The 27,903-nt window shown below is 40.4% G+C and overlaps 1 protein-coding gene across 17 annotated transcripts in view; it reads right to left on the reverse strand.

The window, feature by feature from the left end:
* CSPP1 (centrosome and spindle pole associated protein 1) overlaps positions 1–27,903 on the reverse strand; it is a 76,727-nt gene that overhangs the window by 23,275 nt on the left and 25,549 nt on the right. For 10 of the 17 annotated variants that reach the window (XR_013988528.1, XM_081013287.1, XM_081013285.1 and 7 more), the window contains exons 3-16: positions 27,457–27,553; positions 20,242–20,339; positions 18,042–18,065; positions 16,660–16,740; positions 14,150–14,251; positions 13,209–13,621; positions 11,499–11,569; positions 9,723–9,816; positions 8,585–8,657; positions 4,633–4,823; positions 2,712–2,836; positions 2,262–2,343; positions 1,187–1,307; positions 918–1,065 (exon numbers count right to left, since the gene is read on the reverse strand). Coding sequence is in view for 16 of the 17 variants with exons in the window: in XM_081013287.1 (XP_080869413.1) it covers positions 918–1,065; positions 1,187–1,307; positions 2,262–2,343; positions 2,712–2,836; positions 4,633–4,823; positions 8,585–8,657; positions 9,723–9,816; positions 11,499–11,569; positions 13,209–13,621; positions 14,150–14,251; positions 16,660–16,740; positions 18,042–18,065; positions 20,242–20,339; positions 27,457–27,553 (1,720 nt within the window). In the remaining variant the exon portion in view is untranslated. The remainder of the gene's footprint in view (positions 1–917; positions 1,066–1,186; positions 1,308–2,261; positions 2,344–2,711; positions 2,837–4,632; positions 4,824–8,584; positions 8,658–9,722; positions 9,817–11,498; positions 11,570–13,208; positions 13,622–14,149; positions 14,252–16,659; positions 16,741–18,041; positions 18,066–20,241; positions 20,340–27,456; positions 27,554–27,903) is intronic. The other 7 variants (XM_081013284.1, XM_081013280.1, XM_081013289.1 and 4 more) reach the window with 6 other exon arrangements.

Here is a 27,903-nt window from a genome sequence, read left to right on the forward strand (position 1 = left end):
AAAAGGGGGAAACAGCCATGTATAATATTTTATTCCAACATGAGGTATGTTTATGACACAGTTCCAAGCCAAGAAATGTTTTTCCAGAGCTACAGTTAAGAGGAAATACAAAGGCCACAATCCAAGATAAGAGCTGCATGTGCTGTGTAGTGTGTGCTTTATGTAAAAGCTCACTAAAAATCCAAAATAATCTGTCATGATCCATTTATTATTATTATTATTATTATACTAAAAAAAAGATGTTAGCACTACATTTAAGCCATAAGTGGGAGGTCTCAGTACTCTAATGTATTGATGCATTGAGGTTTTCTGCCGTTTGCCTAACAGAGTTGTCTCCAGATTTATCACCTCTTCACTTGCAAATTATTTATGCTAAAGCTGGCAAATATCAACTACCATTCTGATTAAAATGTATTTAATAAACACAATAAAAATTCCAAACTACTAGAAGGAGAGCCACAGTATTTTAAAGAAGATTTTAAAAATCTAGCCATAATTAGATGTTTATCCTTTATCAATATAAAACAAGAAGCAGACTCAATTATGAGACTGGTAAACATGTTTAAGAATGACTCTAAAAAGCTTTGTGTGGGAGGAAGACTCTGTACTCATAAGCCTGTCTTCAGTGTATTACAGTATCTTCTCCTCCGTTATACGTCTTCCTTTTATTCCTAATGCCACCTCTTGCTACATTTTGCCAAAAATATCATCCTTGTCAGTGCAGCTCCCACTAAAAGAAGCAAAACTACTGTTTGACTGTCTAAATAAACAGAGCTGATTTCTTCCATGCTGTAAATTCGCTGTAGTACATCCATTTTACTCTCCTATCAAATGTCATTTGTTTCTCAACAAATATAAATAAATATAGACATAAATATAGATAAAGTAAAAATAAAATCCCCTGATTTCAAACATACTTATGAGGTTTCCTTTTTTATCTCTGAGAGGAGCACCACCACCACCTTTGCCCCAAGGATTGTACGTTCTCATTTCAGCTTCTAATTTGGCCTCATACCGTTCCTTTTCTTCCTTCTCTTGCCTGCGACGTTCTTCTCTTTCCCTTATCTGCAAAAAAGTATCAGAATTTGGTGTGACATGTCTCATTAACATGATAAAAATTAATATTGAATTCAATGTAAGTCTAAGCACTTACAAACAAACTTCCAAACAAATTTAAGCTTCTCACCTGTTGTTGTAATTCTTGCTGATAAGCTAAAGTAGCCTCTTTTGAGGTCTTTGGTTTTTCTTCAGGAAACATACCCAGACCTTTTGGCCTGTCATTTGCAATTCTTGCTCCGATTTTACTTCTGCATTCAAAAGAGTAAAAATGCAATGTGTTTGTAAAGAAAACCTAAGCATGTTACTAATTGAAATCTGTCTTTCTCAGGTGCTACTTTATTAGTTTTCACTACACTGTTAATTTATGATCCAAAAAGCGGTTTCAGTTTTGCAGTTACATTCAGAAAGCTGGCAAATTTTCCACAATTCCATTTCAAAATCAAATAGCAAAACAGCTAAGAGGAGCAACTCCAGAATAGGCCCTACAAAATATCTTCCAAGACAATAATGCACATTAACATGGCAAAGAACTTATAAGCCACTTACTCTCGGCAGCTAGCAGTGCCTCTAACCAGACACTGGAGGGGCCTATCGGGAGTGTCCAGGGACAACTGGTATCAAACTGTATGGGAAACCGCCCTATTAAAAAAACTTACCAGCAAACTGAAACTATCACGGGGACAAACCAAAGAGAATGCTTGTACCCTTGTGTGGCCCCCCCTTTGTTGCATATACAAGCCAAGAAGACAATGACCGACCTTTCCTGACAACATAAAAATCAATATGGCTAACAACACCCACTACCCACAAACAAAACACACTGCTACCAATCAACTGCCACCAACCTTACCTTGGGCCCTTTGACCTCTTGCTCTGCCAACAAAAATAAGACACCTGTCCAAGTGACACTGACAAAAAAGCGCCACTTATATATGCAAAAATGAAAGTTTAATGTCTCCTTCACCTTCCCCCTCTCCTAAATGTCTCTCTCTCTACTTTCTTTCCTCCCCACCCCCAACCCCACATTGTCTTCAACAAAAAATGTCTCAAGCTGATTGTACTTGATTTGTATGAAGGACGCTACAGACACTGAATGTACTTTTGTTACTTATGGAAAATCTTTCAATAAAAACATATTTTTAAAAACTCACATTCCCAAATAAAAAGCCAAACAATGCTAAACTAATCTTATCAGTACTTACGCAGTCATAGGAGGAGGTCTGTGAACAGTATCTACAGGTGGAGGTGCAGATGAAGGCTGCATCCCTGTTATACCTGGGCCATCTAAAACAATCAAGACATCCAAAACTTAAATCTAGTGTTTTACAGTCTGGACAGTTATTTTAATATGTTATTTTATTATCTGAAGAACATAAAATGCTGGCATGTCAAGAAACTGTGCCAGCCAGTAATGTAAAGATGCATTTATTTATATAAATATTTCTATAGCACCATATCATAAAATATGAAGATAGTGTAAACAGCTAAAACATAAACATGATTATTATTATTTTAAAAACTGAATTTAATGGATTAATATGATTGGCTATCATTCTTACTAATAGGAAACTGAGCTGGTGAGTGCCGTCTGAGGCAATAACCTCCAGAGAGTGCATTACTATAGTTCTACACCACTTGCTTAACCAACTTACAATATGCAAGGCTGGGGTCCAAAGGGTTCCTGGCACCATAGTAGTAGTATGCGTCATCATATGGAGTTCTGTAGTTATCAATCAGAATTGGTGGTGGAGGTGGAGGAGGCGGTAACGGTGCAATCCTAAATCCAAAGAAAAATGACAGCGTATTTTAAAGGTGGCTTTTTGAAGCATGCCTCACCCCGAGAGAAGAAAAAGTGTGAACAAAAATATATGGCCATTTTTTCCATGCAGGAATTCTGTCACTTGATCATAGAATCTTAAGTTGGAAGTGTCCCAAGGGGAATGCAGTCCGGCCCCCTGCAATGCAGGAATCAGTTAACGCTTCGTTCTAATCACTGCCCCCTTTTGATGGTTGGTAAAATGCACTGCTTCAGAATACCTAGGCTTATCACAAGGCAAAACGTACTTATGTCTGATTTATGTGCTTCTAGGACACGGGTGGCGCTGTGGGTTAAACCACAGAGCCTATGGTGTTTCGCTAAGACAGGCTTGCCTATAGAAAGACGCGGGGGAGGAGGACCAGGGTCATCAGAATGTGAATGTATGATTATCGGAATGTGATCTTGACCTGGCAGGACCCCCTGAGATATGTTTGGCAAGCCTGGGGAAATCAACGGACAGACGGAGGGAATGTTCTTTACGGAGGTATGGAAATGGCGTCTGTTCTTTATGCGATATGATTTTTGGAGAGTGTAAAACCCACACAGAGGATGTTTGTTTTCAACCCACTTGTGAAGATTATCAGAGGTCGCAAAGAAAGGAATATAGGATAACAACGAGAAGATGAGGAAAGTAACAAAGAGACTATCTGGACAGAACTGGATAGAACTGTTTAATTAAAGCAGCAACATGAGTGATGTTTGGACCCCTTTCGGAGCTTGATGTATGGGTACCCCCAACAAAAATTTAAAAATCTGGCTGTATAATTTGGAATTAATGTGATTTGGAATTAATGTGATTTGATTGGCCTGTTAATAAAAATTATATTTAAACCACAGAGCCTAGGACTTGCCGATCAGAAGGTCGGCAGTTCGAATTCCCGCTACGGGGTGAGCTCCCGTTGCTCGGTCCCTGCTCGTGCCAACCTAGCAGTTTGAAAGCACATCAAAGTGCAAGTAGATAAATAGGTACCACTCCGGCGGGAAGGTAAACGGCGTTTCCGTGTGCTGCTCTGGTTCGCCAGAAGCGGCTTAGTCATGCTGGCCACATGACCCGGAAGCTGTACGCTGGCTCCCTCGGCCAATAAAGCAAGATGAGCGCCGCAACCCCAGAGTCTGTCACGACTGGACCTAATGGTCAGGGGTCCTTTTACCTTTAGGACCCAATACCCACCCCACAGTGTCTTTGTATATGATACCTATATAGCGCTATGCATTTATAGCTGTTACACCGTTGTTTCAGAAGATTTAAAATATCTTTCACTCAGTGGTTCCAGTTGTAGCCAAATATATAGCTGCTTGAAAAATTATCCCCCCCCCCCATAGCATGCCTAATGCAATATGAAGTAGTGCATGGAAAATGACACTGTGAGCTTCTACTGGATGGTGCCTCTGATAAAAACCAACCACCTCTATTCCATGCCTGTGGAATGGTAGTGACATAAAATACAATTGCTTAATTTAATGCACTTTTTGCTCTTTTCAGAAACCTGATGCTTGATTGATCTGATGACTTGGCAGGAGGTGATTTGCATTCCCATCAGAACACTGGGCTGCTGCCCAGCACTTTGTCTACTTAATGTTTTTCCATTTTTGCAGCTGCCACCAAAATTGATTGGGGAGGGGGGAGAGACCACTTTGGGGGTGATGCAGATCATGTTCCTGGCTTGAGGGTTAGCCACCCTTGCCACAGACTTAGATACCTCACATGTACCCAAACATCAGACAGCGGCAAAGAAAACACTACAGAAAGTCACCTGGGAGCCAACATTTCTCCAAGAGTAGTGGACAACCCTCTGTGGAACTCTTCATTCACAGGTGAGATAGGAGGTGCAGATATGGAGGTAGGTCCAGGTGTAGGAGTTTGAAATGCTGGTCTTGGTCTTTCTGGCGGTATTCTCTCCTCAGATATTCGCGGTGTTAATCCCAGTTCTTTCAGTCGGTTAGGCTATGGAATAAAATTGATTTATTATTTAGATTATTAGAGTGCTCAAACTAGTTAAGTACTATGAACCATTTCAGAAAATAACATTTTCCAAAAGCAATGTAGTGCTTTAAATATCACATTTAAGAACCCACTGAAATTTTAGTATAAAATTATTTTTCACAAAGTAACTGTCATGCTAAATGTTTAGTTGAACATGCTAGTAAAAAAGATAATTGATAATCAACACTTGTGTTAATCTTAGAAAATTTGGAAACAGCTATTTCAGAGAAGAAGCAACGTATTATAGCATTTAATCTAAAGGAGAAAAATATTGAAACATGCCCAATAAACATTTCTAAAAAACATTGGCTATTAAGAAACACCACCAAATTATGTTTTTATAGATATCCATTATATTAGACAAGATCTTATTAATGCTTCTTTGTTTTGTTTTTCATTTTAAAAACACCACAATATAGTATACTCTATAACTCTGCTAAATAAAAATGTTTATTGACGGTTGGAAGAGGATACAAAAGAAAAAGAGGTGGTACCATGCACTTAATTCAAAAAGCATGTAGGTTTCAAAACTATGCCGCTAACTACTCCATGGTTTCCCCAACAGCTACTGTGTAACTTGTTACTGAGAATGTTGAAAACCTTACTCTGAAAACTAATGTAACATGAAAGGTCTGAGAGAGATTTGTGAAGATTGATTTCCTATTGAATTTCTGTATCACCATGTTTATGGCCATAAAAATGCTGATAGCTCTGGAACCCCACATGCCTGAAGTGGGCACTATACACCCATCTAGGTAGAACAGTTGTTGACAAAAATAGCAATATGTTAAAATGTTTACCTTTTCTTCACTTAGCTGCAAGACAGTATATACAATATCGTTAGTACAACGCAAGTGTGGGCTACACCCAATTTCTAATAGATTTTTAATTGCAAATGTTTCTGCCTAATATAAGGAGAGTTGTCTTGTGGAATGCCTTGTAGCATTCTTTGGTCGGAATCCAAGGGGAATCCTGAGCACTAGCAGTTGTTTCCCTCTTTTGGCAAGTTTTTCAGACTGCTTTTTGGACCTAGATGAATCTGGAGACTAGGAAAGGGCACTGTCTTTAAGGGGCAGAAATAAAGGCCTAAGCAAACAAAACCCCCCTGTATCCCTGCCAGATATCCAAGTACGGTATATAACAATTACTCTGTTTCTAACCAGGGACCTCTTGTATCATATGCCTGCACTTGTTCCTCTTAGCTAAAGCTCTACATATACAGTGGTACAGTGGTGCCTCGCAAGACGAAAAGAATCCGTTCCCCGAGTCTCTTCGTCTTGCGGGTTTTTCCGTCTTGCGAAGCAAGCCCATTAGCGGTTTAGCGGATTAGCGCTACAGTATTAGCAGCTTAGCGGGCTTAGCGGATCAGCTGATAAGCGGCTTAGCAATCAGCTGTTAAGCGGCTTAACGATCAGCTGATAAGCGGCTTAGCGATCAGCTGTTAAGCGGCTTAGCCGATCAGCTGATAAGCGGTTTAGCGGCTTGGGAAAAGGGGGGGGGGAGGAAAAAAACCCCGCAGGAACTCGCAATACATTTTCGTCTTGCGAAGCAACAACATAGGAAATTCGTTTTGCGAAGCACCTCCAAAACGGAAAACCCTTTCGTCTAGCGGGTTTTCCGTCTTGCGAGGCATTTGTCTTGCGGGGCACCACTGTACCTCAGGTTACATACGCTTCAGGTTACATACGCTTCAGGTTCCACACTCCGCTAACCCAGAAATATTACCTCGGGTTAAGAACTTTGCTTCAGGATGAGAACAGAAATCGTGCTCCGGCAGCACGGCGGCAGCAGGAGGCCCCATTAGCTAAAGTGGTGCTTCAGGTTAAGAACAGTTTCAGGTTAAGAACGGACCTCCAGAATGAATTAAGTACTTAACCCGAGGTACCACTGTACTCCCATACTGAGCTATGTTAATTCTCAGAAGTCAGAGGCACATTGAAACATATTTATATTTTCCCCCCATAATCTCTTTTCTAGGGCTTAGCCCAGACCACATAGTTATACCAGAAGGAAAACTTTTAAAAGCAGCAGAATAATTTAAATAGATGGAAAGTACTGCCAACTTTCAGTCACCTAATAGAATGTTGATGCTTATACCCAGCCCCAGTTATTCTTTTAACAAGGTATTAACATTTACTAGACCTTCTTTCATAGCGTCTTCTGAGGTTAGATGTTCCACTGAGTGCTCTTACCACAACAAATTCCCCAAAGCAATCGTTGTGTGTCCTATGTGCAAAAATAGTTGGGTCCTCTGCCCCTTGTTCACATAGAAAGTATGACTGACAGTACAGGACCTGTCCAGACACTGCCCCTTCCCTTAGAAAGACCCCTTGACCCTTATTTAACTCTTCATTAGTACTTGGCCCACAATCCAATTTCCCCCCATCCAACATACCTGAAAGGTTTGTGGCTAGCTTTGCTGAGGTGGGGTCGCTTGGGGGTTTTTTATGGGGGGGGGGAAACCTAGCCTCCACTTCACAATGGCATTGAGGACATCTGGGAGTGATGTAACACAGCATTGTCCAAAAAGTGCTGCATGCTACAGTCACTAGTTGAGCATGAAAACTTCTGCTTCCCACCAGCTTCAGATACTAGCCTGTTCAGAAACAGCTTCTTAGCTTAAGCAGGAACTATTTGGCAGGCCTTTATGTGGTTCGATAATTCTTGGATTATCAGCCTAGGAAAACCATAATATACTGAAATCCTACACAAGTGGAACAACTTCAGAAACCCGTGAAAAGAGGTTCTGTGGACAACAGGATTATTTTCACCAAGTCCTTTGACAGATTTACATAAGATGAGTATCTTCTGTCAAGAGACTGCGTTAACTTACACTAACAATGTTCAAGTGTCGCAATAAGCCATAGTATATTGGGAGTCACATGAGTTGCAGCCTGCCTTGCGCTTGCACACTCCCCCCCTTTCCACCTACTTCATGGCCAGGAGAGGAACTTGCAAAGCTTTTTTTGTTTCATTTTCCTTAAACAAAGTGGCTTATCATTTCGTCAAAAATGGGGATCAGGGCTGACCGAAACTAAAGTTAGCTTTAACAAGGCAACTTTCTAACTCATGGTTTGTAGTCAGCTTGTTTTGAAACTGATCATAGTTCATCGCAAAAAACAATTCCCTGCTTTGGATAAAATGACAAGCCGTGTTTAAGGGAAACCAATAGTAAAGACTCCAAAGTTATCTTTCCAGCTGCTTGTCAGGGGAGGGGGAAATGCGCAAGCCCAAGGCTCACTGTGGCATACGCACATCATGTTAAGTCATGATTAATCATGGCACAAATGCATCCAGTGTTGAGTACCTATAAAGTTAACTCTCCTTGCTTACAAAGAGGCACTGCCAGCTGGCTTTTGTTCCAGTCAGTTATTTGTGCCAAAACAAAGGCATTTCATTTTTATATCAAAGTCTAGGAAGCAACTTAAAGAGTCCTAAAGAGTCCTCAAATCATGTTTGCAATGTTGTACAACGGGTGCGGGGAACTGGATGCCCATTCCCATGTACCTGGTTTTCCCTTTCTCAATTTTATCTTCACAACAGCCCTGTGAGGTAGGGTAGGCTGATAGACCGTGACTTGCCCAAGGTCACTCAGTGAGCTTCATGGCCATGTGTGAATTTGAACCCTATACTTTCAGGTTACAGATCAACACTCTAACCACTGCACCACATTGACACAGGTACATCTTAAAACGGTTAGCTAAACCTGAGAAGACCTGAACATTAAAATTCCTCACCTTCTTCTCGGGGTCTACAACTCCAGATGCAGCAACTGGGAGCTCAAGCTCTTTTTCACTATCAAAGAAATACACACAAACACACACAAAAGATAAGGCCAGAAATATTGTGCATAACATTTGTATCTCACGCTTTCTCAAAGGAACAGGGGGTGGCATACAGTGGATCCTTTCACTTTATCACTGGAACAATCCTGAGAGTTGGGCTGACTTAAGAAGCAGAGTTTTAACCAAGGCCCCTTAGTGAGTATCATGCCCAAGCTGGGATTTGAACCCATGCCTCCCTGGTTCAAGCTGAACCACCCTCATCCAACGCACCACATATCTCTGGATCTCTCAGAACAGAACAGTTAAAATAACTAATTTATGCATTAATTTAATAATCTTTTCTTAATAGTTGAACATATAAGTTTTTGAAGAACCAGTAGGAACTTGTTTCAGATTACATTGGTCTAGTGATTAGTCAACCATCTCCCTCATTATATTTCCCATGTGGATTCCTTCCTACTTTCCATTACGTATATGTGAAACAATCTTCAAGGGACACATACTGAAATGAAGGGGGAGGAACCAAGGTTGAGGCTTCTGTTCTGCCTCCCATTACAGTGGTACCTCAGGTTACAGACACTTCTGGTTACAGATTCCGCTAACCCAGAAATAGTACCTCGGGTTAAGAACTTTCCTTCAGGATGAGAACAGAAATCACACAGCGGCAGCGGGAGGCCCCATTAGCTAAAGTAGTACCTCAGGTTAAGAACAGTTTCAGGTTAAGAACGGACCTCCAGAACGAATTAAGTTCTTAACCTGAGGTACCACTGTACAACTAAGAGGTACCTTAAGCTTCTATACAGAGTTAGGTTTCCATAAGCAGAAATGACCAAACAAACACCATCTCTGTTTCCTTATCCTTGCATTAATTACCATTCTGAAGATGCAATAGGACATGCTTTCAAGAGATAAGAAGCAATCTGGGAGGAAAAATGAAACCTTTAAGATTTAAGTATCTATACATTATCCCAAGCTGTTAGTAATAAAAAGATTTTCCCTTCATATTTCTCACAAAGTTTTCAATACTTATCACTCATCAGTTTGAATTATTGTTAGTCCAGTAGCTTCTGGTTACCGTCTCTTATTTCTTTGTTGCTCTGCAATTTGTTCCATCAGTTCTCGCCTGTATTGCTCTTTTCTTCTCTGGATAAGCTCTCTGTCTTGACCACCTAAAAATGAAGATAGTAGCTAAAATACATACAAGTTGCTCTTCGAGCATCATAGATACATAGATTCTGTTAAAATTGTGCCATAAACACAGCAGAACTCTATCACCTGCAACAATTCCACTATTCCTAAAATCACCACTTCCAAGGAAATGCATTTTCCAAACCTCTTTCCCCTGTTCTCTTACTTTGACAACAAAAATGAACTATAGATCTCTTCCTGCCTTGGACACAATCCAGACCAAAGATGAATAAGCACAAATCCCACTGAACATCATTGTGCCAAAGAATATTTTGCACTCTATAGTTTGCAACCAAGGCTAAAATCCTAATCACATTGAATTTAATAGGATTTATTTCTCAGTAGATGTGGCAGCTCAAACCATTTTCACATTAGTGTCAAAGTTGGAGAAGCAGCTGAACAATTGTCAGAGTGAAGCAACTACAAAAGAATGCAGTCGTGCCTTCACCGGGAGGCCCTTAAGCTTGAGAGGAAACAAAATGTAAGAGATCTAGTTGCAAATCTTCCACAGGGCTTAGCCCTTGAACTGTAATTCCAGGCAGAAGGCCTTCTCGGTAGTGGCATCCATCCTGTGGCGCGCCCTCCCATCAGATGTCAAGGAAATAAACAACTATCTGACTTTTAGAAGACATCTGAAGGCAGCCCTGTTTAGGGAAGTTTTTAATGTTTGATGTTTTATCATGTTTTTAATATTCTGTTGGGAACCACCCAAAGTGGCTGGGGAAACCCAGCCAGATGGGTGGGTTATAAATAATAATTATTAGTTGTTATTATTATTATGCTATTAATAATTATTTATTATTTGTTATTTAATTATTTTGTTGGTGCTCCATTTCAGAAAGAGCAATTTATTAAAGTGCTAGAACACGTCCATTTTTCTGCAGCTTTGTCTTAAAATGTTTTCAGGACAGGAACAGGACAGAAACATTTCTTCTAAAGTTGTACTCTGGGGTTTTTACAATCTCTAACCTTTATAAGCTACAGCGGCCACAAAATTAAAAGACGCCTGCTTCTTGGGAGAAAAGCAATGACAAACCTAGACAGCATCTTAAAAATTAGAGACATCACCTTGCCAACAAAGGTCCGTATAGTAAAAGCTATGGTTTTCCCAGTAGTGATGTATGGAAGTGAAAGCTGGACCATAAAGAAGGCTGATCGCCGAAGAATTGATGCTTTTGAATTACGGTGCTGGAGGAGACTCTTGAGAGTCCCATGGACTCCAAAAAGATCAAACCTCTCCATTCTTAAGGAAATCAGCCCTGAGTGCTCACTGGAAGGACAGATCGTGAAGCTGAGGCTCCAATACTTTGGCCACCTCATGAGAAGAGAAGACTCCCTGGAAAAGACCCTGATGTTGGGAAAGATGGAGGGCACAAGGAGAAGGGGATGACAGAGGACGAGATGGTTGGATGGTGTTCTCGAAGCTACCAGCATGAGTTTGACCAAACTGCGGGAGGCAGTGGAAGACAGGAGTGCCTGGCGTGGTCTGGTCCATGGGGTCACAAAGAATCGGACACGACTAAACAACTAAACAACAACAACAAACACCTAAAATCTCAACAAAAGGTATAACATATTATGGCAGTTATCACAACACAACTTCCCCCGCTAGGTAGATTATACATACATACATACATACATACATACATATATACATACATACCTATGATTAGTCCTGTTGCATATGGGACACTGCCAGCAGCAGCTTGTGCTTGCTCATTAGTGCCTTGGATTCTGACATGAGAAAGAAGTAGATAATAGGCCAATCAAAACAAACTACATTTAGTACGCAATCCTCCTGTCAAGAAACTCTAGTTCAGGGCAGGTAAGTTGCCCCTAGCAACTCATTGGTTATCGGAAGAATCCAAACCTTAATTTAAATTTGCATCCCTAAGGATTGCAGATGGGTCAAAATAAGCAACTGCAAAGGTTTCTAATGTGATTCCCAGGGCACATTACCCAACCATAAGAAGAAAATACAGCCGTACTTCGTTTTGCGACTGGGATCTGTTCCAGAGCCCCGACCGCTAGCTGAAAAGGACGCAGGGCAAAGGGCCGAGTCTGCGCACATGCGCGGAGCGGTTTGCACTTCTGCACATGTGCAAAGCACGATTTAGCGCTTCTGTGCATGCACGAGCAGCAAACCCGGAAGTAACTCATTCCGGTACTTCCGGGTTTGCTGCGGAGGTTCAACCGGAATGGACGCTAGACAAGGCGGACGTTCACGGAGGTATTACTATAAAAAGGAATGCACATTAAAGTCATGTGCTTGTAATTGCTAAGCTGAATCATGGATTTAGGTGAAATCTCTTAAATGATAGCCTCTGCATAACTCCTAAGTATTTTTACTTTTTCAAACTGTGATATCTTTTGGCAATTTTGCTTCTGATCAAAGAGAAGAAATCGCTCTTTTTAAACCAATGAAACTGACCATTTTAGAAAAGATGGAAAACTAATGAAGAAGTTGAGGTGTCGGTATTTGCCAGAAAAAGAGGTTTCTCACAGGAGTTTGCTGCAAGGTGGTAGGAATTTGGGGCCCTCATCTATGCTAAAGCTCTAGACATCCAGATAACAAAAATCCTGCCTTCTCAGAAAGTAATTGTGAACCGTTTTTTAAAAACAACACATTTCTTATAACTGAGATTTATGTCACTCTGACTACGTAACCCACAGAGATAGTACAGTTATCAGAGCTTATAGGAAAAGGGCCAAGAATCAGAGTGAGATGAAGTCACAGAGGTGTGTGGATTCTAGGATTGATGTCCATTGCATATTTATGTTCTCCCCTCCCTTTCAAAACTGCTGCACAGCTGCACCCAGGATAGAAATGCAAACTTAGTATGGTATAACATAATGCTCTACTCTAAATGCACAATCACATGCAGTAGTTGAACTGAAGTGAAGTAATGGTATTACCACACCAAATTCCAGTGCCAGCCTTAGCTAAAAAAATGAAGTTTACAAACATCCTTCTTCTGGGCTGGAGGTGGTTTGTTTCACTCAATTAACATATGGATAGACACAGAAAAGGGAGATGGCTCTATTTCTGTAATTTGCCAAACAGTGTGCACCTGTTTTGCACAATAAAGGAGAGGTGATGCTAAATGCATCATCAGCAGTCAGGTGTTCTTAAGGATATTAATAGCAGACTGAGGAGTTGCTATGAATGAGCACAAACAGGAACTGCTCTTTCAAGTCTGGTAACGGGTTACGGGGAGATTTTCAGAAGGGCCACACCATTCTTTTTCTCTCCAGTACAATCCCAACAAAAATAGCACACCCTCATATTGGCTATTAGTTCTCATAAAAACCACAGAGTGACAGAAAGGTGTCATGTCCAGTTTGGCCCAAAGTGCCAGGAAGTTAAAGTTACCTTTGAGCATGAAAGACCCTCAGTGGCTTTTTGTCATAGTCGCTTTCATATCGAAATCTAGGGTCCATTTCATCGTCTATTTCAGGATCATGACCCTCATCAAACCTGTGATGCCTTCTAGAAAAGGTCTCAGGTTTGCTATCCAGTCTTTGGTGCTTTCTGTTGGAAATGTTCAATACTTCATCAAGTTGTTTGTGCAACAGGGTGTCCCCATGTCCAATGTCATTCTTTGGTTTGTGGTGTTGATCTACTGATTGTCTCTTGTCTGACAGCTCTTCAAAGGTATCTGTAGAAGTGCAAGCATCTTTCTTGAAAAATTCTTCATCTCTTATTGGTGGCTGTAATGCTGGGGTATGTAATGCTGGCTGGGATCTGGTGACAGCAATGCCTTTTTTGATTGTGTCTGTGTCATGCTGTTAACACAAAGACAAACATTTTTAAAGCTAAACACAAAGGAAGCCGTTAATCATTGCAATTTTAATAAGCCGTTTCAATGCCAACCCAGAAAAGCAGGCTTTAAATTAGGCTGCATAATGTTACTACCACTTATTAAATGGCAGTATTGCAGTGCGTACTTTAGTGAATATCAGAATCAATGTTGTATTTTAACTGACTAAAATAAATACATAAATGCAAAGAAAGCAGGATGGCATGGGCCACATCTTCACTGCAACTGTGTATTTTTATCCACCACCACCCCCGCATTTTCATAGAGCTACAAAAGGGAAAGAAGATAACAAGGGCAGTGTTAAGGGATGTGACATATGCAGCATCTTCCAAATAAAATCTTAAGAATAAAAACAGGATTAATTTTATATTTCAACAAACTATAAATATTAGCCTGCCCACACCGTGCCGTGCCCAGAATAATTCTAAATTTAAAGTCTAAGTAATGGGTTTGTGAACAGTGAAAGAGTCGAGAATCTCTGTCTGTGGTTTACCTCTTCGTGCTTCTTCCCTACTCTTCTTAACCTTTCATTCCAGTCTTCTCTTTCCCTGAGATACTGATTGTATTCTTTGTTTCTTTCAAGTCTTAACCTGTCCTAGAACAGATATTGGAAAGCGTATTGGATCTACAACAGGTTTTAAACACCACAGACACAGGATGATAATAAAATGATGCTTCTTATACTGTTTACAACATTTTATTAGTACAGTAGTACATATGAAACTCTGGCTTAGAAAGAAGGTGTTGCAAAAGAACTTTGGCTTTTCATTAACGTTTCTCTTTTATTTTTGTATTAGTTCCTGTTTCAAATATGCTAAACTTTGATATCTTCTAGCATGTAAACTTATGAGACTTCAATTTAAGCAATGCCAAAACTTCATTTTCTTTTTAAAAACTTAAAAGTACCAAGAGATCAATAAAAATACTAAAACACAGTCAATGGTATGCTAATGCACACTGTACAACATTATTTGATTTTGTATCTCACATTTTATTGTAAATAAGCTTACTGTTGATTTTATATCTTATGATTGGAAAATAAACAAGTAGGGTTTTTTGTTTTTTGATTTTTTATAAAAGCTTCCAAAAACATCTGAATCACAAGTGATCCTCCAACTAGAACTAAGGAATGTGATTTGGCATTAATACCGGAGAGTAATAAATTAAATAGTCTTTACTTTGTTTAGCCGTAAAGAAATAAAATCAATATGACTAAGAACCAGACTGAGGAATGCTTTCCCTAAAAAAGTTACAGCTTGATCATTTCCTTTTAACTAGATTGGTAGCCCATTGGAGAAGGGACCTATCCTCTCATAATTTGTATTCAAGTGGATGATGCTACAGAAATAATAGTACAGAGAGCTCCGAAATACAGTGGTACCTATGGTTACGTACTTAATTCGTTCCAGAGGTCCGTTCTTAACCTGAAGCACCACTTTAGCTAATGGGGCCTCCTGCTGCTGCCGCGCTGCTGGAGCACGATTTCTGTTCTCATCCTGAAGCACTATTTCTGGATTAGCGGAGTCTGTAACCTGAAGCGTATGTAACCTGAAGTGTATGTAACCCGAGGTACCACTGTACAGACAATTTGTTTGGGTGACATGCATATAACTAAATCTGCAAGGTGAAAATTAACCAGTTAACATGAAACAGTATGTGGAGGTTTCTTCCTTAGAGCAGGAGAATAAACTAGAGCTTCTCTTTATGAGTACCCAATATCTGGCATTCTCACCATCTGTTAAATGTCAAACGGCCAAGTATCCAAGAGGACTTTGTAGATGAGATATGGCATAAGACAATCCACAGAAACAATACTAATGAAGATAAATATTTTGCACAACAGATGTACTACTATTTATCTCAATTTTCAGAGTGCTGGTGCTTATAACCGCCAAAACAGCACAATCTTAGGAGTAAGAGGGAGGTGCCAACAGGAACAGGGAGAGAATGCCCAAAATAGCTCAATAAGAACTGAGTGTATTCAGGAGCTACAGAATGGTGTTCAGAGGGAAAGATAGAAAACAAGGGTTTTTGGGGGGTTAGGAAATGGAACGGAGTGTCCTGAACAAGAGCACTCCACAATGAAACATTTTGACGCAAGTTTCGCCTCTAAAAAAAGTTCCAGTCCAACAGAGGCTCAAAAAGATTTCATTTCTGGACTGAAATCAAGGCAGCATTCTAACTGATTTGAACAGTTGTACAGAAGCAATAAGAGATCCACACACCAGGCGGGTGGGTAGGGACAGTGGAGGGGGCAAGGCATGACAGCTAGTCTAGCGACACATCCATACTACAATCTGAAGTGAGGGTGGTGGTAAGAAAGCATTTACTTCTCCCCACCCATTTTTGTTCTTTCTTTTTAAATTGTTCCTTCTTTTATTTTTTAAGCCTCCCCCTGCATCGCCATCCCTTGGTTCCAATGGGAAGGAGAATTTGTTTTGCCGGCTCCAGGCCGAAATACAGACAGGGCCCTATCCTGCAGCATCTCTGAACAAATGCCTCCATCTTATCCCTTCCTCGTGAATGCTCTGCTTCTGAGCCTAACTCTGGCTACTGCAACCAAACAACTATCAACTGCAGAAGCTCTACACCAGGCTTCCTCAAACTCGGCCCTCCAGATGTTTTTGGCCTACAACTCCCATGATCCCTAGCTAGCAGGGCCAGTGATGATGGGAATTGTAGTCTCAAAACATCTGGAGGGCCGAGGTTGCTCTACACCCACAAAGCTGTCCTCAGTTATAGTGGGGGCCTCCATCATGAACTTGCCCCTCTGACAGTGAGGCACTTCCACTGCTTCCTAACTCCAGTCAGCCAGCAGTTTTCAGGTTAGGGACTGCACTGCAAGTTAAGGGCTGTGCTTTCTCCAGCGGCATATAACTAAAACCTTCTGCAGGTGGCCTGCTAAGGTACATCATACAAAAGCTTCAGTTTTCACAGGTGTGGGAATTCTATATATTAAGCTGCAAACACCATGCAATATTTACTGAGTTTTTGTGCACCTACCTTAGCAGACCTCCTGTCACCAATAGGAAGTGATAGTCCCTGAGTAAATGGGTCAACTTCACCAGATGTAAGGTATTTTTTCTGCACAAGAGAAAACCAATGACCATATGCATTGATCTGATATAGAAGATGCCAAAGAATTTAATAAATATATATTTTAAAGTAGTTCAGCCTTACTATGTATTATGCATTGTATCCAATGGTGCCACTTACAGTATTCAGTTTACAGTAAGATTACCATCAGCAAAAGGGAAACCTCACCTCCCCTCCCCCTCTACTCTGTTGTTCCATCCATGCCCAGGCCCTGAAATCAAATCTTGGGAAATTGCCCAAAATTATGTCCCTCCTTGTTCCACTGATGGAAGGCATACTGAGCAACACGGTTAGATACAATCTTTTAAATTAATCTCAAATAATTTCTATCACAGAGCCAATTTATACAAGCCAATTCTTTCAGCAAAATACAGGGGTTTTTTTGCTTATACTGAGAGCAGTAACCTAACTATGGGCCAATGCATCATCATGAAACTACCAAAATTGACTTGAGTAGTACTGTCCTACGATGTGTACTTATTGTGACCCAGTATTTTATTATTCCACCACTCATTTTAATCTAAATTAGATAGTAAAAGCCTAAATCATGGTTATTTTATTGCGCACACAAGGAATCTGGTGAATAGAAATATAAAACATGCTACTGCATTTTTTAAAAAAATGCATCATTTGAAGCTCCAAACAGAAAATGCTGTATTTGTGTACACCATTTGTATCTTAACTTTAAAAAGAGAAGTTAATAACAAGAGACACCATCAAGTTGAGTAACATGTAGCACAATCTTATGCAAGTTTCATCAGAAATAAGTCCCAGGATATAAAATGGGATTTGCTCTCCTGAAAGTGTGCAGAGGATTGCAGTTTCTTTTTTGCCTGTTCCTGGTCTACATGACAATAACTATTATATGTTTCCATATTATTGGAAATTTTTCTGCATAGGCAGGTAAATCCAAGATAGAATTCCAATAAGGTATAATTGAATAATAAGGCTCTCTTTTTAAGAGCATTCCAAGATTAATCATTTAAATTAGCTCAAACTGATGGTTCCACTGTACAGAGATTCCTCAATATTAGCATGCTCTGCAGCAAACATTCATTAAATGAAAGGTAATGAAGAGGACTATCAATTGAGCAGTGAAATCAAAGGAAAAGACAATGTGGAAATATGACATTAATGGAAATTATGCATAATTATCTTGTGATGAGGCAGCTCACAGAGCACAGCAAAGCACAAAGACTGATTTTCACCCCCAAAACTTTTCATTAGCAATTTACAACCAAGCACAATGTTATATTAATTTGAAGAGTAGCATGATGCAAGCACCCTACCTTCTTTTTTGTCTGTGAAATACCCTAAAAGTCAGGAAAACAGACTATTCATAAAGAACATCCTATCAAAATCCGTTTCATTGCAATCTCACTCACCCTTCAGAGTGGCATGTGTGCATTTAAAAATATTTCAGAAAAGTAGTTTTTGATTCTTGAGCAGCAGATTCTGAACATGTACATTAAAATGCTTCTGAAATATATTTATCTACTCTGCTGACCTTTAAATCTCTACTGAGAGTATATAATATATATAATCTGTATAAATTGGAGAAAACAATCACTGAATTTTCCCATCAGCCTTCATTTAGTAACCTCAGATATATAATCTATCCTTTTTGCCTGCACTTTTTGACATTTGGCTCTCTCTCTTTTTTTATTTTTTTTATTTATACAACAAGAAAAACAAACAAACAAAAAACACAAATACCGAATTACACACAAATTACAAAAATAACCACAGACACTTAATATTCTTAGCAAACAATAAAACATCTATTGGTCTTAACACTAAAGACCCAACCTCCCGTCTATTCCATACTTCAAATTCATATTACTTATTGCCAATACACTTTTTTTCCATAATTAAACTTATTCTCATTAAATCTAATTTCTTATATCTACCTTGCAACTATTACTGAAGTTCCTCGAATGCTGCAACAGAATTTAAACTACTATATTTATTTTTCAGATATTCTTTAAAAACCTCCCATTTAGAAACAAATTCCTGTTTTGATTTATTTTTTATTTTTTCTGATAAACCATCTAATTCAGCATATTCTGTCAGCTTTTGGATCCAATCTTGAATAGAGGGGATTTCATTACTCTTCCATTTTGCTGTGATCAAAACTCTTGCTGCCGCCGTCGCATATAAAAAGATACCCTTCCTCTTCTGTGGAATATCCAAATCTGTTATTCCCAGGAGGTAGGCCTCTGGTTTTTTATTGAAAGAGATCTTTAGCATTTTTTGCAGTTCTGCATGTATACTCTCCCAGAATACCTGTATTTTCCTACATATCCACCACATATGGTAGAATGTTCCTGAGTCTCCGCATCTCCAACAATTACTTGATACATTTTTATACATTTTTGAAAGCTTCCATGGTGTTAGATACCATCGATGTTGCATTTTTTGAAAGTTCTCTCTAATCGTGTAACAATTTGTGAATTTCCAATTGATCTTCCATAAATTTTCCCATTGGGCCATGGTTATTGAGTGGCCAAAATCCTGGGACCACCTCACCATTGCCACTGTTACCTCCTCCTCCTTGACTGTCCACTCTTCATTTATTATCATGGAGAATTGCGTCTGTAAAATTTTTATACTTTGCTTAATTAGTTCATCATCTGGTTTTTGGAAAAGGATCCTTTCCTTTTTTCTAATTTCCTCCCATAGCTCCATTTTCTTCTTCTCCCTTATTTTCCTTTGGAATGTGTTTTGTTGGATAAAGAAGCCTCTTATGACGGCTTTACCCGCATCCCCGCGGCTCTCTGATCCACTCTATGTTTCAGTGCACTGAAATTGTTCTTTTCAAAGTTTATGCTAATAATCCAACTGCTTCGTTCTCCTTGACCTAGCACTTTCGGCATCAACAACCTGTCCTCCCAGCTGCCTTTGCTTTTAAGGCATTGTCCTCTCCTGGCCCCACACAACTCCAGTTGCTTTTCAGCAACCCTTCTTCATCTTCCACCTTCTGCAGGTTTCAGTCCTCCAACCAGTCTACACACAATATATGTGGTTTCAATGATGCTAGGTGTTCTACATTTCCTTTTATAACAACTATTCCTATAATTACTTATGCGGCAGCACTGGCTGTGGTTCTCCCCACCCCCAAGCCGCCACCCACTGACTGTGTGGTCCCCATCAGTGAAGTCTTCCATTTTTTAACCCCTTCCCCTTCTGCCAACACTACGTTATTCCCTTTGTCCAAGAGACAGCTTTGCCCTGTTCATCAGGCCACCTACTTTTCCTCCACCAAATCTCCTGAAAACCCTCTTCCACTAATCTATTCCAAGAGTTTATTGTCATTTATGTTCTGTACAGCACCAAGCACAATGTTGGGACTAAATAATGTGCAACATAAGCCGCAGTAATAAATTCTAGAAATTAGTATATCTCCGGTTCATAGCAAATGCCAGCTTAAATGTACTTTTCACTTTGCCAGCTAGCACCGGAAATTTAATCAGATATAAAGTCCTTTACCTGAGAAAGGTAACGCCTGTAGTCTTGTCGAAGCTCCTCCTTCAATTTGTGCTTTTTATTTTCATATTCTTCCCCGAGAGGCAAGCTTAAGCCATAATCTGCAAGTAAACATTTCAGAACATAGGCATGAGCTATGCAAACAATGCGGATGTGCCTGTGTGGCAGACTGGACACCAAGGACAGCATTCAAAGATAACAAATTTAATTTCTGTGTAACAAAAGGACTTTTCACTGGTGATTAGGAACTTGTAATCCACCTTCAAAGCACTGTGCTCTCAAGAAAACTCCAATTTAGCCTGGCCTTGTTAGGTGAAAAGAAAAAGAGAACTAAGACAGTCTCTACCACCAATTATGGACGCAGGTGGCGCTGTGGTCTAAAACCACTGAGCCTCTTGGGCTTGCCGATCAGAAGGTCGGCAGTTCAAATCCCCGCAATGGGGTGAGCTTGCGTTGTTCAGTCCCGGCTCCTACCAACCTAGCAGTTCGAAAGCACGCCCAAAAGTACAAGTAGATAAATAGGTACCGCTCCGGCGGGAAGGTAAACGGTGTTTCCGTGCGCTGCTCTGGTTTTGCCAGTAGCGGCTAAGTCATGCTGGCCACATGACCCAGAAAAACTGTCTGCGGACAAACGCCAGCTCCCTTGGCCTGTAAAGCGAGATGAGCACTGCAACCCCAGAGTCGTCTGTGAATGGACTTAACTGTCAGGGGTCCTTTACCTTTACCTTTACCACCAATTAACTACAAGGCCTGCCCATTAATCAATATGAAGTACAGTATACATTGTTCAATGATACAAAATAATTTTGCCTAACATAAAAGGCAATTGTAAACTGTGCTCCTCCCCAAACAGTGCCTTTAAGAGTTCTGGCATATGAAGCTTTTAAGAGTTCTGACATTTGCTGTCCCCTATTCCGTAGCTGAACCCACAGTACATGTATCCCCTTCCTAATCTTATCCGCATGCAGCTTCAGAAAGGAAAAGAAGGGAATGCATTGTTATCCAAGGTGAAAAACTTGGCAAGATTATCTCTTGACAGGCACTTCCAAAAAAATTGTGACTAAAGGTTGGCCACTCTAGCTGGATGATGGAAATAGCAACCTTGTGTATATTTGCAATATTATTTTTGAGATATACTTAAAAGGGCAGTATTCAAATAAATTATACTCAGAGTAGACACATTAACATTAATGAACCCAACTTGGTCATGTTCATTAATTTCAGTGGGTTTACTCTGAGTGAAACTTAGTTGGATACTATCAGACTTATTTCTTAAGCCACATATGTGATTCTATTTCACAGTGAATATGCATCTGGCAGAACTCCCAAAGCATATCAATCAGAACATGTAAACCTAAAGCATTATTTGTCCTTTAATAAAATGCCAAAAGCAACTTTTCACATGGTTATGACAAATCCCAATTTAAGGTTACCAGACGTCCCCCTTTCCCGGGGACAGTCCCCGGATTTACAAATAAGTCCCCATACAAAATTCATTGAAGTTGAAAAGTGTCCCAGGATTCATTGAAAAAAATCTGGTAAGCTTAGCCTAATTCTCATTCATGGAGAATAAGGTTGTCAATGGCTACTGGCCACAATGTCTGTGATCTGCCTCCATGGTCAGAGGCAGTATGCTCCTGAATACCAGTTGCTGGAAACCGCAGGAGGGGAGAGTGCTCTTGTGCTAGGGTTCTGCTTGAGAATTTTCCATAGACATCTACTTGGCCACTATGAGAACTGGATTGCTGGACTAGACAGGCCACTGGCCTGATCCAGTAGGCTCTTCTTATGTTCTTACGTTTTCCCCTTCCAAAGTCACTAAAGAAATCTTGGAGTTGTGAAGGAATGGAAGCTGGCCACAAAAAGCAGTGAAAGAGGAGTGATTAAAGCTACCTCGGATTAAACTATGTAAATTTCAATTGCTTTTTTTTAAGAAGAAGAAGTGAAACTCAGAACAGGATATTTATCTGGAAGGAAAGTGTGGGTTTATATGCTATTTCGAAAGAAAATGATCTACAAACGGAATGAAACAATTTATTAGATCAATGTATGCCAATCTACCTGTATCCATTAAAAAAAACAAAACACACCTTACAATAACATTCCAAGGAACCAAAGAGCAGTATAACTTTAAAGAAAAAATTAGTTGAGCTAATCACTGAGATAATTCCGAAAGAGTAAACTATGTAGTTGTCTCAAAGTTAGTTCATGTTTCAACACTGGTATATGCAGAATATTTTCAAAGGCTAAAACCTTTAGACATACCGTATTTTTCGCCCCATAGGGCGCACCGCCCCATAGGACACACCTAGTTTTTTTGGGGGGGGGAATAAAGGGGAAAATTTATTTCCCCCCCCCATGCGTGGGGCTGGCGCGGGGGAAGCCCGAGCTTCCCCCGACCCCAGCCCCGAGAACAGCCTGCTATCTGCAAGCTTAGGGAGCCCAGCGGGAAGTCGCGCCGGTCTCCCCAGGCTTGCGGAGAGCTGCACGAAGCCCGGGCGCACTCTTCAGCGCGCCCCAGGCTTTGGAATGCAGACAGCTCTGCGCAACCCTCGGGAGACCAGCGCAACTTCGCGCCGGGCTCCCTAGGGCTGCGCAGAGCTGCGTGAAGCCTGGGGCTGCAAGCAGCTCTGCGCAGCCATCCGGAGCCCGACACGACTTTGCGCCGGGCTCCTTAGGGCTGCGCAGAGCTGCACGAAGCCAGGGGCAGCCCTCGGGAGACCGGCGCGACTTCGCAGAGCTTCCTGAAGCCTGGAGAGCGAGAGGGGTCAGTGCGCACCGACCCCTCTCGCTCTCCAGGCTTCAGCGAAAGCCTGCATTCGCCCCATAGGACGCACACACATTTCCCCTTCATTTTTGGAGGGGAAAAAGTGCGTCCTATAGGGCGAAAAATACGGTATATAATTTTAATCATGTTTTCTCATCAAACAAAGTTCGAGTTCAGGGATGGATATCCTATTGTCCTCCATATGTTGTTGGACTACAGCCCCCATAATCCTCGACTGTTAGCCATGGTGGCTGGAGACAGCAATATATGGAAGGCCAAAAAGTTCCCCATCTCTATTCTGGTTCATGGAAACTATGCAACTGAGGGCACATGACAATGTACTTCAGGGCAACAATTTAACTTTTGCACCTCATAATGCACATTATACTGTGGTAACAAAAATGGCCGCATCCTCTGCATGAGTTTGTTGTTTGTGACATCATAGGACTATTTCAACCAAAGCTAACCCTATAACAGATCATTACAGCTGACAGAAAGGCAGAGAGATATGTACAACAGCAAGACTGTAGAATAAATATTTAGCTAACTGCAGCTGGGAACAATCTTGACTAGTAAGTAGCATCACATGTAGTACCTAGTTTACATTGTCAGCTAAAGCCCTGCATTAGTCAGTAGAATATGCTAGTTGCTTTTTTCTCTCTAATATAGTTTGTTGAAGTGTGGCATAAAAGTGTTAACATCCGCTAAATGGAATACCCAATGACAGAGGTGGTTTATCATTAGATACCAACTGCTAGAACAAACAGAAGAAGGACATCACCATCATGTCCAGCTTGTGACACGATTCTCATAGGCACCCAGCTGGCCACTGACAGAAAATACAACACAGAGCTAGACAACCATTAGTCTGATCCAGCCATCCCAAGCTAGTGCCCTCCAGAACGTTAGGACTAAAACTTCCATCAGCTGTAGCAAGAATGTATCTTATATCCTAACATACAACAGCTTACAGATGAAAAAATAAATACAGAAGACATACATTTTTTGGTGCTGTCATGGTGTTTCCTCAGTGGCCTCTGAGAGTGAGCAACACTTAATTGTTATTTTAAGGTCATTTATAGTGATGTCATTTAACCTACTGTCAGATTACTGTCAACATATTGGCACATAAGTCTAAACTTGAACATTTACAGTAAAAGTGTACCACCAGATTAAGCACTATTTCTCAGACTTCTAAGCTTACCCATAAAATCTATTAGTCTTTCAAAAGTGGAAAAAAATAGGACCAGCTTGCACTAAATTTAATTCGAAACGGCTGAGTCATTGGGAGATTTTTACAGACAGGAAGAAGTGAGCAAGATAACTTTTCTGGCTTTTATAGCAAATGCAGCTATGTGGCAGAAGAATTTCATCATAACAAATGACAACGCTGGAGGAACTAAGATATTACCATTCTACTTCAACCAAGGAGCCTTTTTACAGCAGAGAGGATTTTCTCCTGCAGGAAGGAAAAGCAGCTTAGGAGGGTGGGGAGTGTCAGCAGGAAAATGGGTTAAAGCAAACCCTCCTACCACCAGTCAATATTGTCAATATTTAATGTAAGATTTCATTTTCTGGCAAATCTCTCTTTCCACTTTCTTTGGCTGATATTAATGGCTCTCATTTCAAGAGAGGGAAGGCAGGATGTATATCAGATTGCAGTGTTAGTTAGAACCATTGGATAACTCATTGGTTCCTTAGATTAATGATAAATTTTTATTAGTTTTCAATTATACCGTCTTTTGCACCTTAAAGTCCTTGCAGTTGGTTTGTTCTGCAGTTTGTGATCTCATTTCTTTTAGCACGCGCCTGTACTTTACTCTAATTAAGCTCTAGTTAACAAGAGAACCTCTGCTTCTTAATGGCGGTGGTGGTTTTGGCAGGTGAAGTGCTTTTGCACTCAGTGCCTTCCTGACCCCTGTATTCCATGCCAGAGCAAGAGTCAGGTACCAAGATGAACTGCGAGTGAAGCCCATTCCCCCTGTCCCTGGGGGGAATTTGCAAGGATGATTACCCTCAATCATCCTTGGGTTTTTTCCTTCGCCAACGATCTCCCACTGTTGTGGGGGCTGCCTCCATTAAGGCAGAGCAGACCTGGAAGCAGGTTCCTTAGCTTAATTTCTCCATCTGAAAGGACATTGTCTGCTATGGTCTAAATACATAATTCCATGTATTTATAGTAGCCACTTGTCAGCAAGCGTGGAGATACTTTTATCCTAGATGTATATCTCGGGGTTTATGTCTCTCAATTTCTTAGTAGCAGAAGTATCCTTTATCTGTAACTTTTAACTTCCAAACATACACAATATATTGTGTTTTGCCCAAACATTCCTGCAAAGTAGGTCAGTGTCTTATTCATTTGGTCAGATGAAGAACTGGCACCCAAAGAGTGACTTGCCAAAAGCCACACAAAGCAAGTCCGTGCCAGAATCAATATTTGAACAGAAAGCTGCCGAATCCACATCTTTAGCCACCAAGTGTCAGTGGCTCATGTTGCCTGTTTGCTACATGACACACATATTCGAGTTACGTATCTAGCTATTGGATGTCATTGATCAGACCATCTTATAGCCTTGTCTTAGTTAAACAGTGGAGACAGCTTCAAGGCCCAAGGACTTAGAAGGGGTTTCTCACAGTCGTAATCAGCTGTAGGGCTTTATCTGCAAACTTTAAACAAAATATTATCTATATGATTAATGGGACCTAATGTTAATTACTAAGTACCGTTTACAGTGCTTTTTTTGTAGAAAAATAGGTGCTAGTATACACCATGAAGTGCTGGTACAGAAACTGCCACAATTTTTAGCAACAACAAACAGAGATGCCGGTACTGCGTACCCTTGAGTAGCCCCTAACCATTTGTTTAAAGAGCTTCAGTCTGCCTTTTGAGTGACAGGGCTTGCCAAGCAAAAGAGAATGCATAATGCCAGCCTCAGTACTGATCTAAGGTACTACTGCTGTTATAACTTGCAGACAGGACATGTTTTCCTCAGCTAGCATGCTGGTACTTCTACTATCTGAATTTGAAAACCCAATTGCTTTGATATGAAGCAACATGGCTCTTACTTTGCTTTCTGAAAGAATTAACGCAGAACTTAACTAAAGGTCTACTTTAACATTACCTTCCTCACCTAAACAAAGGGTCTGCGATTTCAGTTTCTAATTAGTTCAGTACCCATTTCCATGGACATTTATATAGCAAGCTCAAATATCATTACCAAGATTGGGGGGGGGGGGACCTTGATCACAGATGGAAGCCACAAAAAATAGCAGCATGACAGCATGTATGAGAATAAATTAAATTTAAGCAGCATAGAACTACACGCTGAGAGAGACGAAAGGAGTTGCTAAGCAACGATAAACTTGCTGCAAGAACCCTCTGTAGGAGGTATCTGTCCCTAAGCCCAAAATGAAAAAGGAATTGGCGCATATGCGGATGGAAATTGCAGAGGAAAAACAAGCAGACAGTAAGCTACTGAGAAAAAGATACACCTGAAAATGCAGAGGCTGGGAAATGCAATATAGGTAGCTAGAATATTTATATATTTTAAAGAAAGCAATGTAATGCACATGAAAGAGGCAATGCCAATGAAAAGTGCAATCTTTCTAATTTAAAGAACTTAATGCTGCGAAAGAAGACTATAAAAACAACTCCATTTCAAAGATATTAAAAGCTGTATATGCGCCACTTCGTATGTACCTCTAAGTATTTACTGAACGGCAAGGGTATATTCAGGGACGCGGGTGGCGATGTGGGTTAAACCACAGATAAATAGGTACCACTCCGGCGGGAAGGTAAACAGCATTTCCGTGCGCTGCTCTGGTTCACCAGAAGCAGCTTAGTCATGCTGGCCACATGACCCGGAAGCTGTACGCCGGCTCCCTTGGCCAATAAAGCGAGATGAGCGCCACAACCCCAGAATCGGCAACGACTGGACCTAATGGTCAGGGGTCCCTTTACCTTTTAAGGGTATATTCAGACTGTATTTTATCCATTGAGTAAGGAATCTCAGCTATTGCAGTTTATGAAAAGAATGGCAACCAAGGTAAGAAGGCAGGCCATAATACTTTAATGTGACTATGCAAGGGACACCCAAAGACCTGCCATTACAACTAAATGCAACTGTGCTTCATAGCACAGTATCAGTAAAGCCACATTGCCTCCGAAACTGTATCTCTCCAAAAACACAACCCAGCTGCACAGGAATCCCTCTGTGTCAAGAAAAGATATTATTAGCTCTGCTGCAGTTTCTTATTATGAGTATATAGTACCATGTGCGTAGTTCTTTCCCTGCTTCACATTGGTGGAATGGACCACCACTTATATACATTTGACTTTGAGTAGTTGTGTGGGACTACATTAGGAAATAAAGTGACAGTAAATACAGTAATATTCTCTCTTAATGTAATACAATAAGCATTTTTAAAAAATAAAATAAAATTGCAAATACCGTGTATACTAGTCTGTTGACTATTTGGTGGAATGTTTTCTTTAGCCATGGCTATTAACATTTTGCTGGTCTCAGAAAGCTTCTCTGCACCTTTGTTCTGAAAAGGGAAAAAAAAGCGTAAGGCAGACAGAATTAACATGCTGCCACTATAATAACATTACAGTAGTACCTTAGTTCTCAAACTTAATCTGTTCCAGAAGTCCGTTCCAAAACCAAGGCATGCTTTCCCATAGAAAATAATGCAAAATTGATTAATCCATTCCAGACTTTTAAAAACAACCCCTAAAACAGCACTTTAACATGATTTTTACTATCTAACAAGACCATTGATCCATAAAATGAAAGCAATAAACATTGTACTGCAGTTACACAATCAATCAATCAGTAGCTGAACTGGGTTCCACACAGTCACAAAAACAAAACAAAAAAGCCACAAAAACAAAAACG

The sequence above is a fragment of the Podarcis pityusensis genome (genome assembly GCF_964106645.2).
Source record: "Podarcis pityusensis genome assembly, chromosome: 7".
NCBI classification, from domain to species: Eukaryota; Metazoa; Chordata; class Lepidosauria; order Squamata; family Lacertidae; genus Podarcis; species Podarcis pityusensis.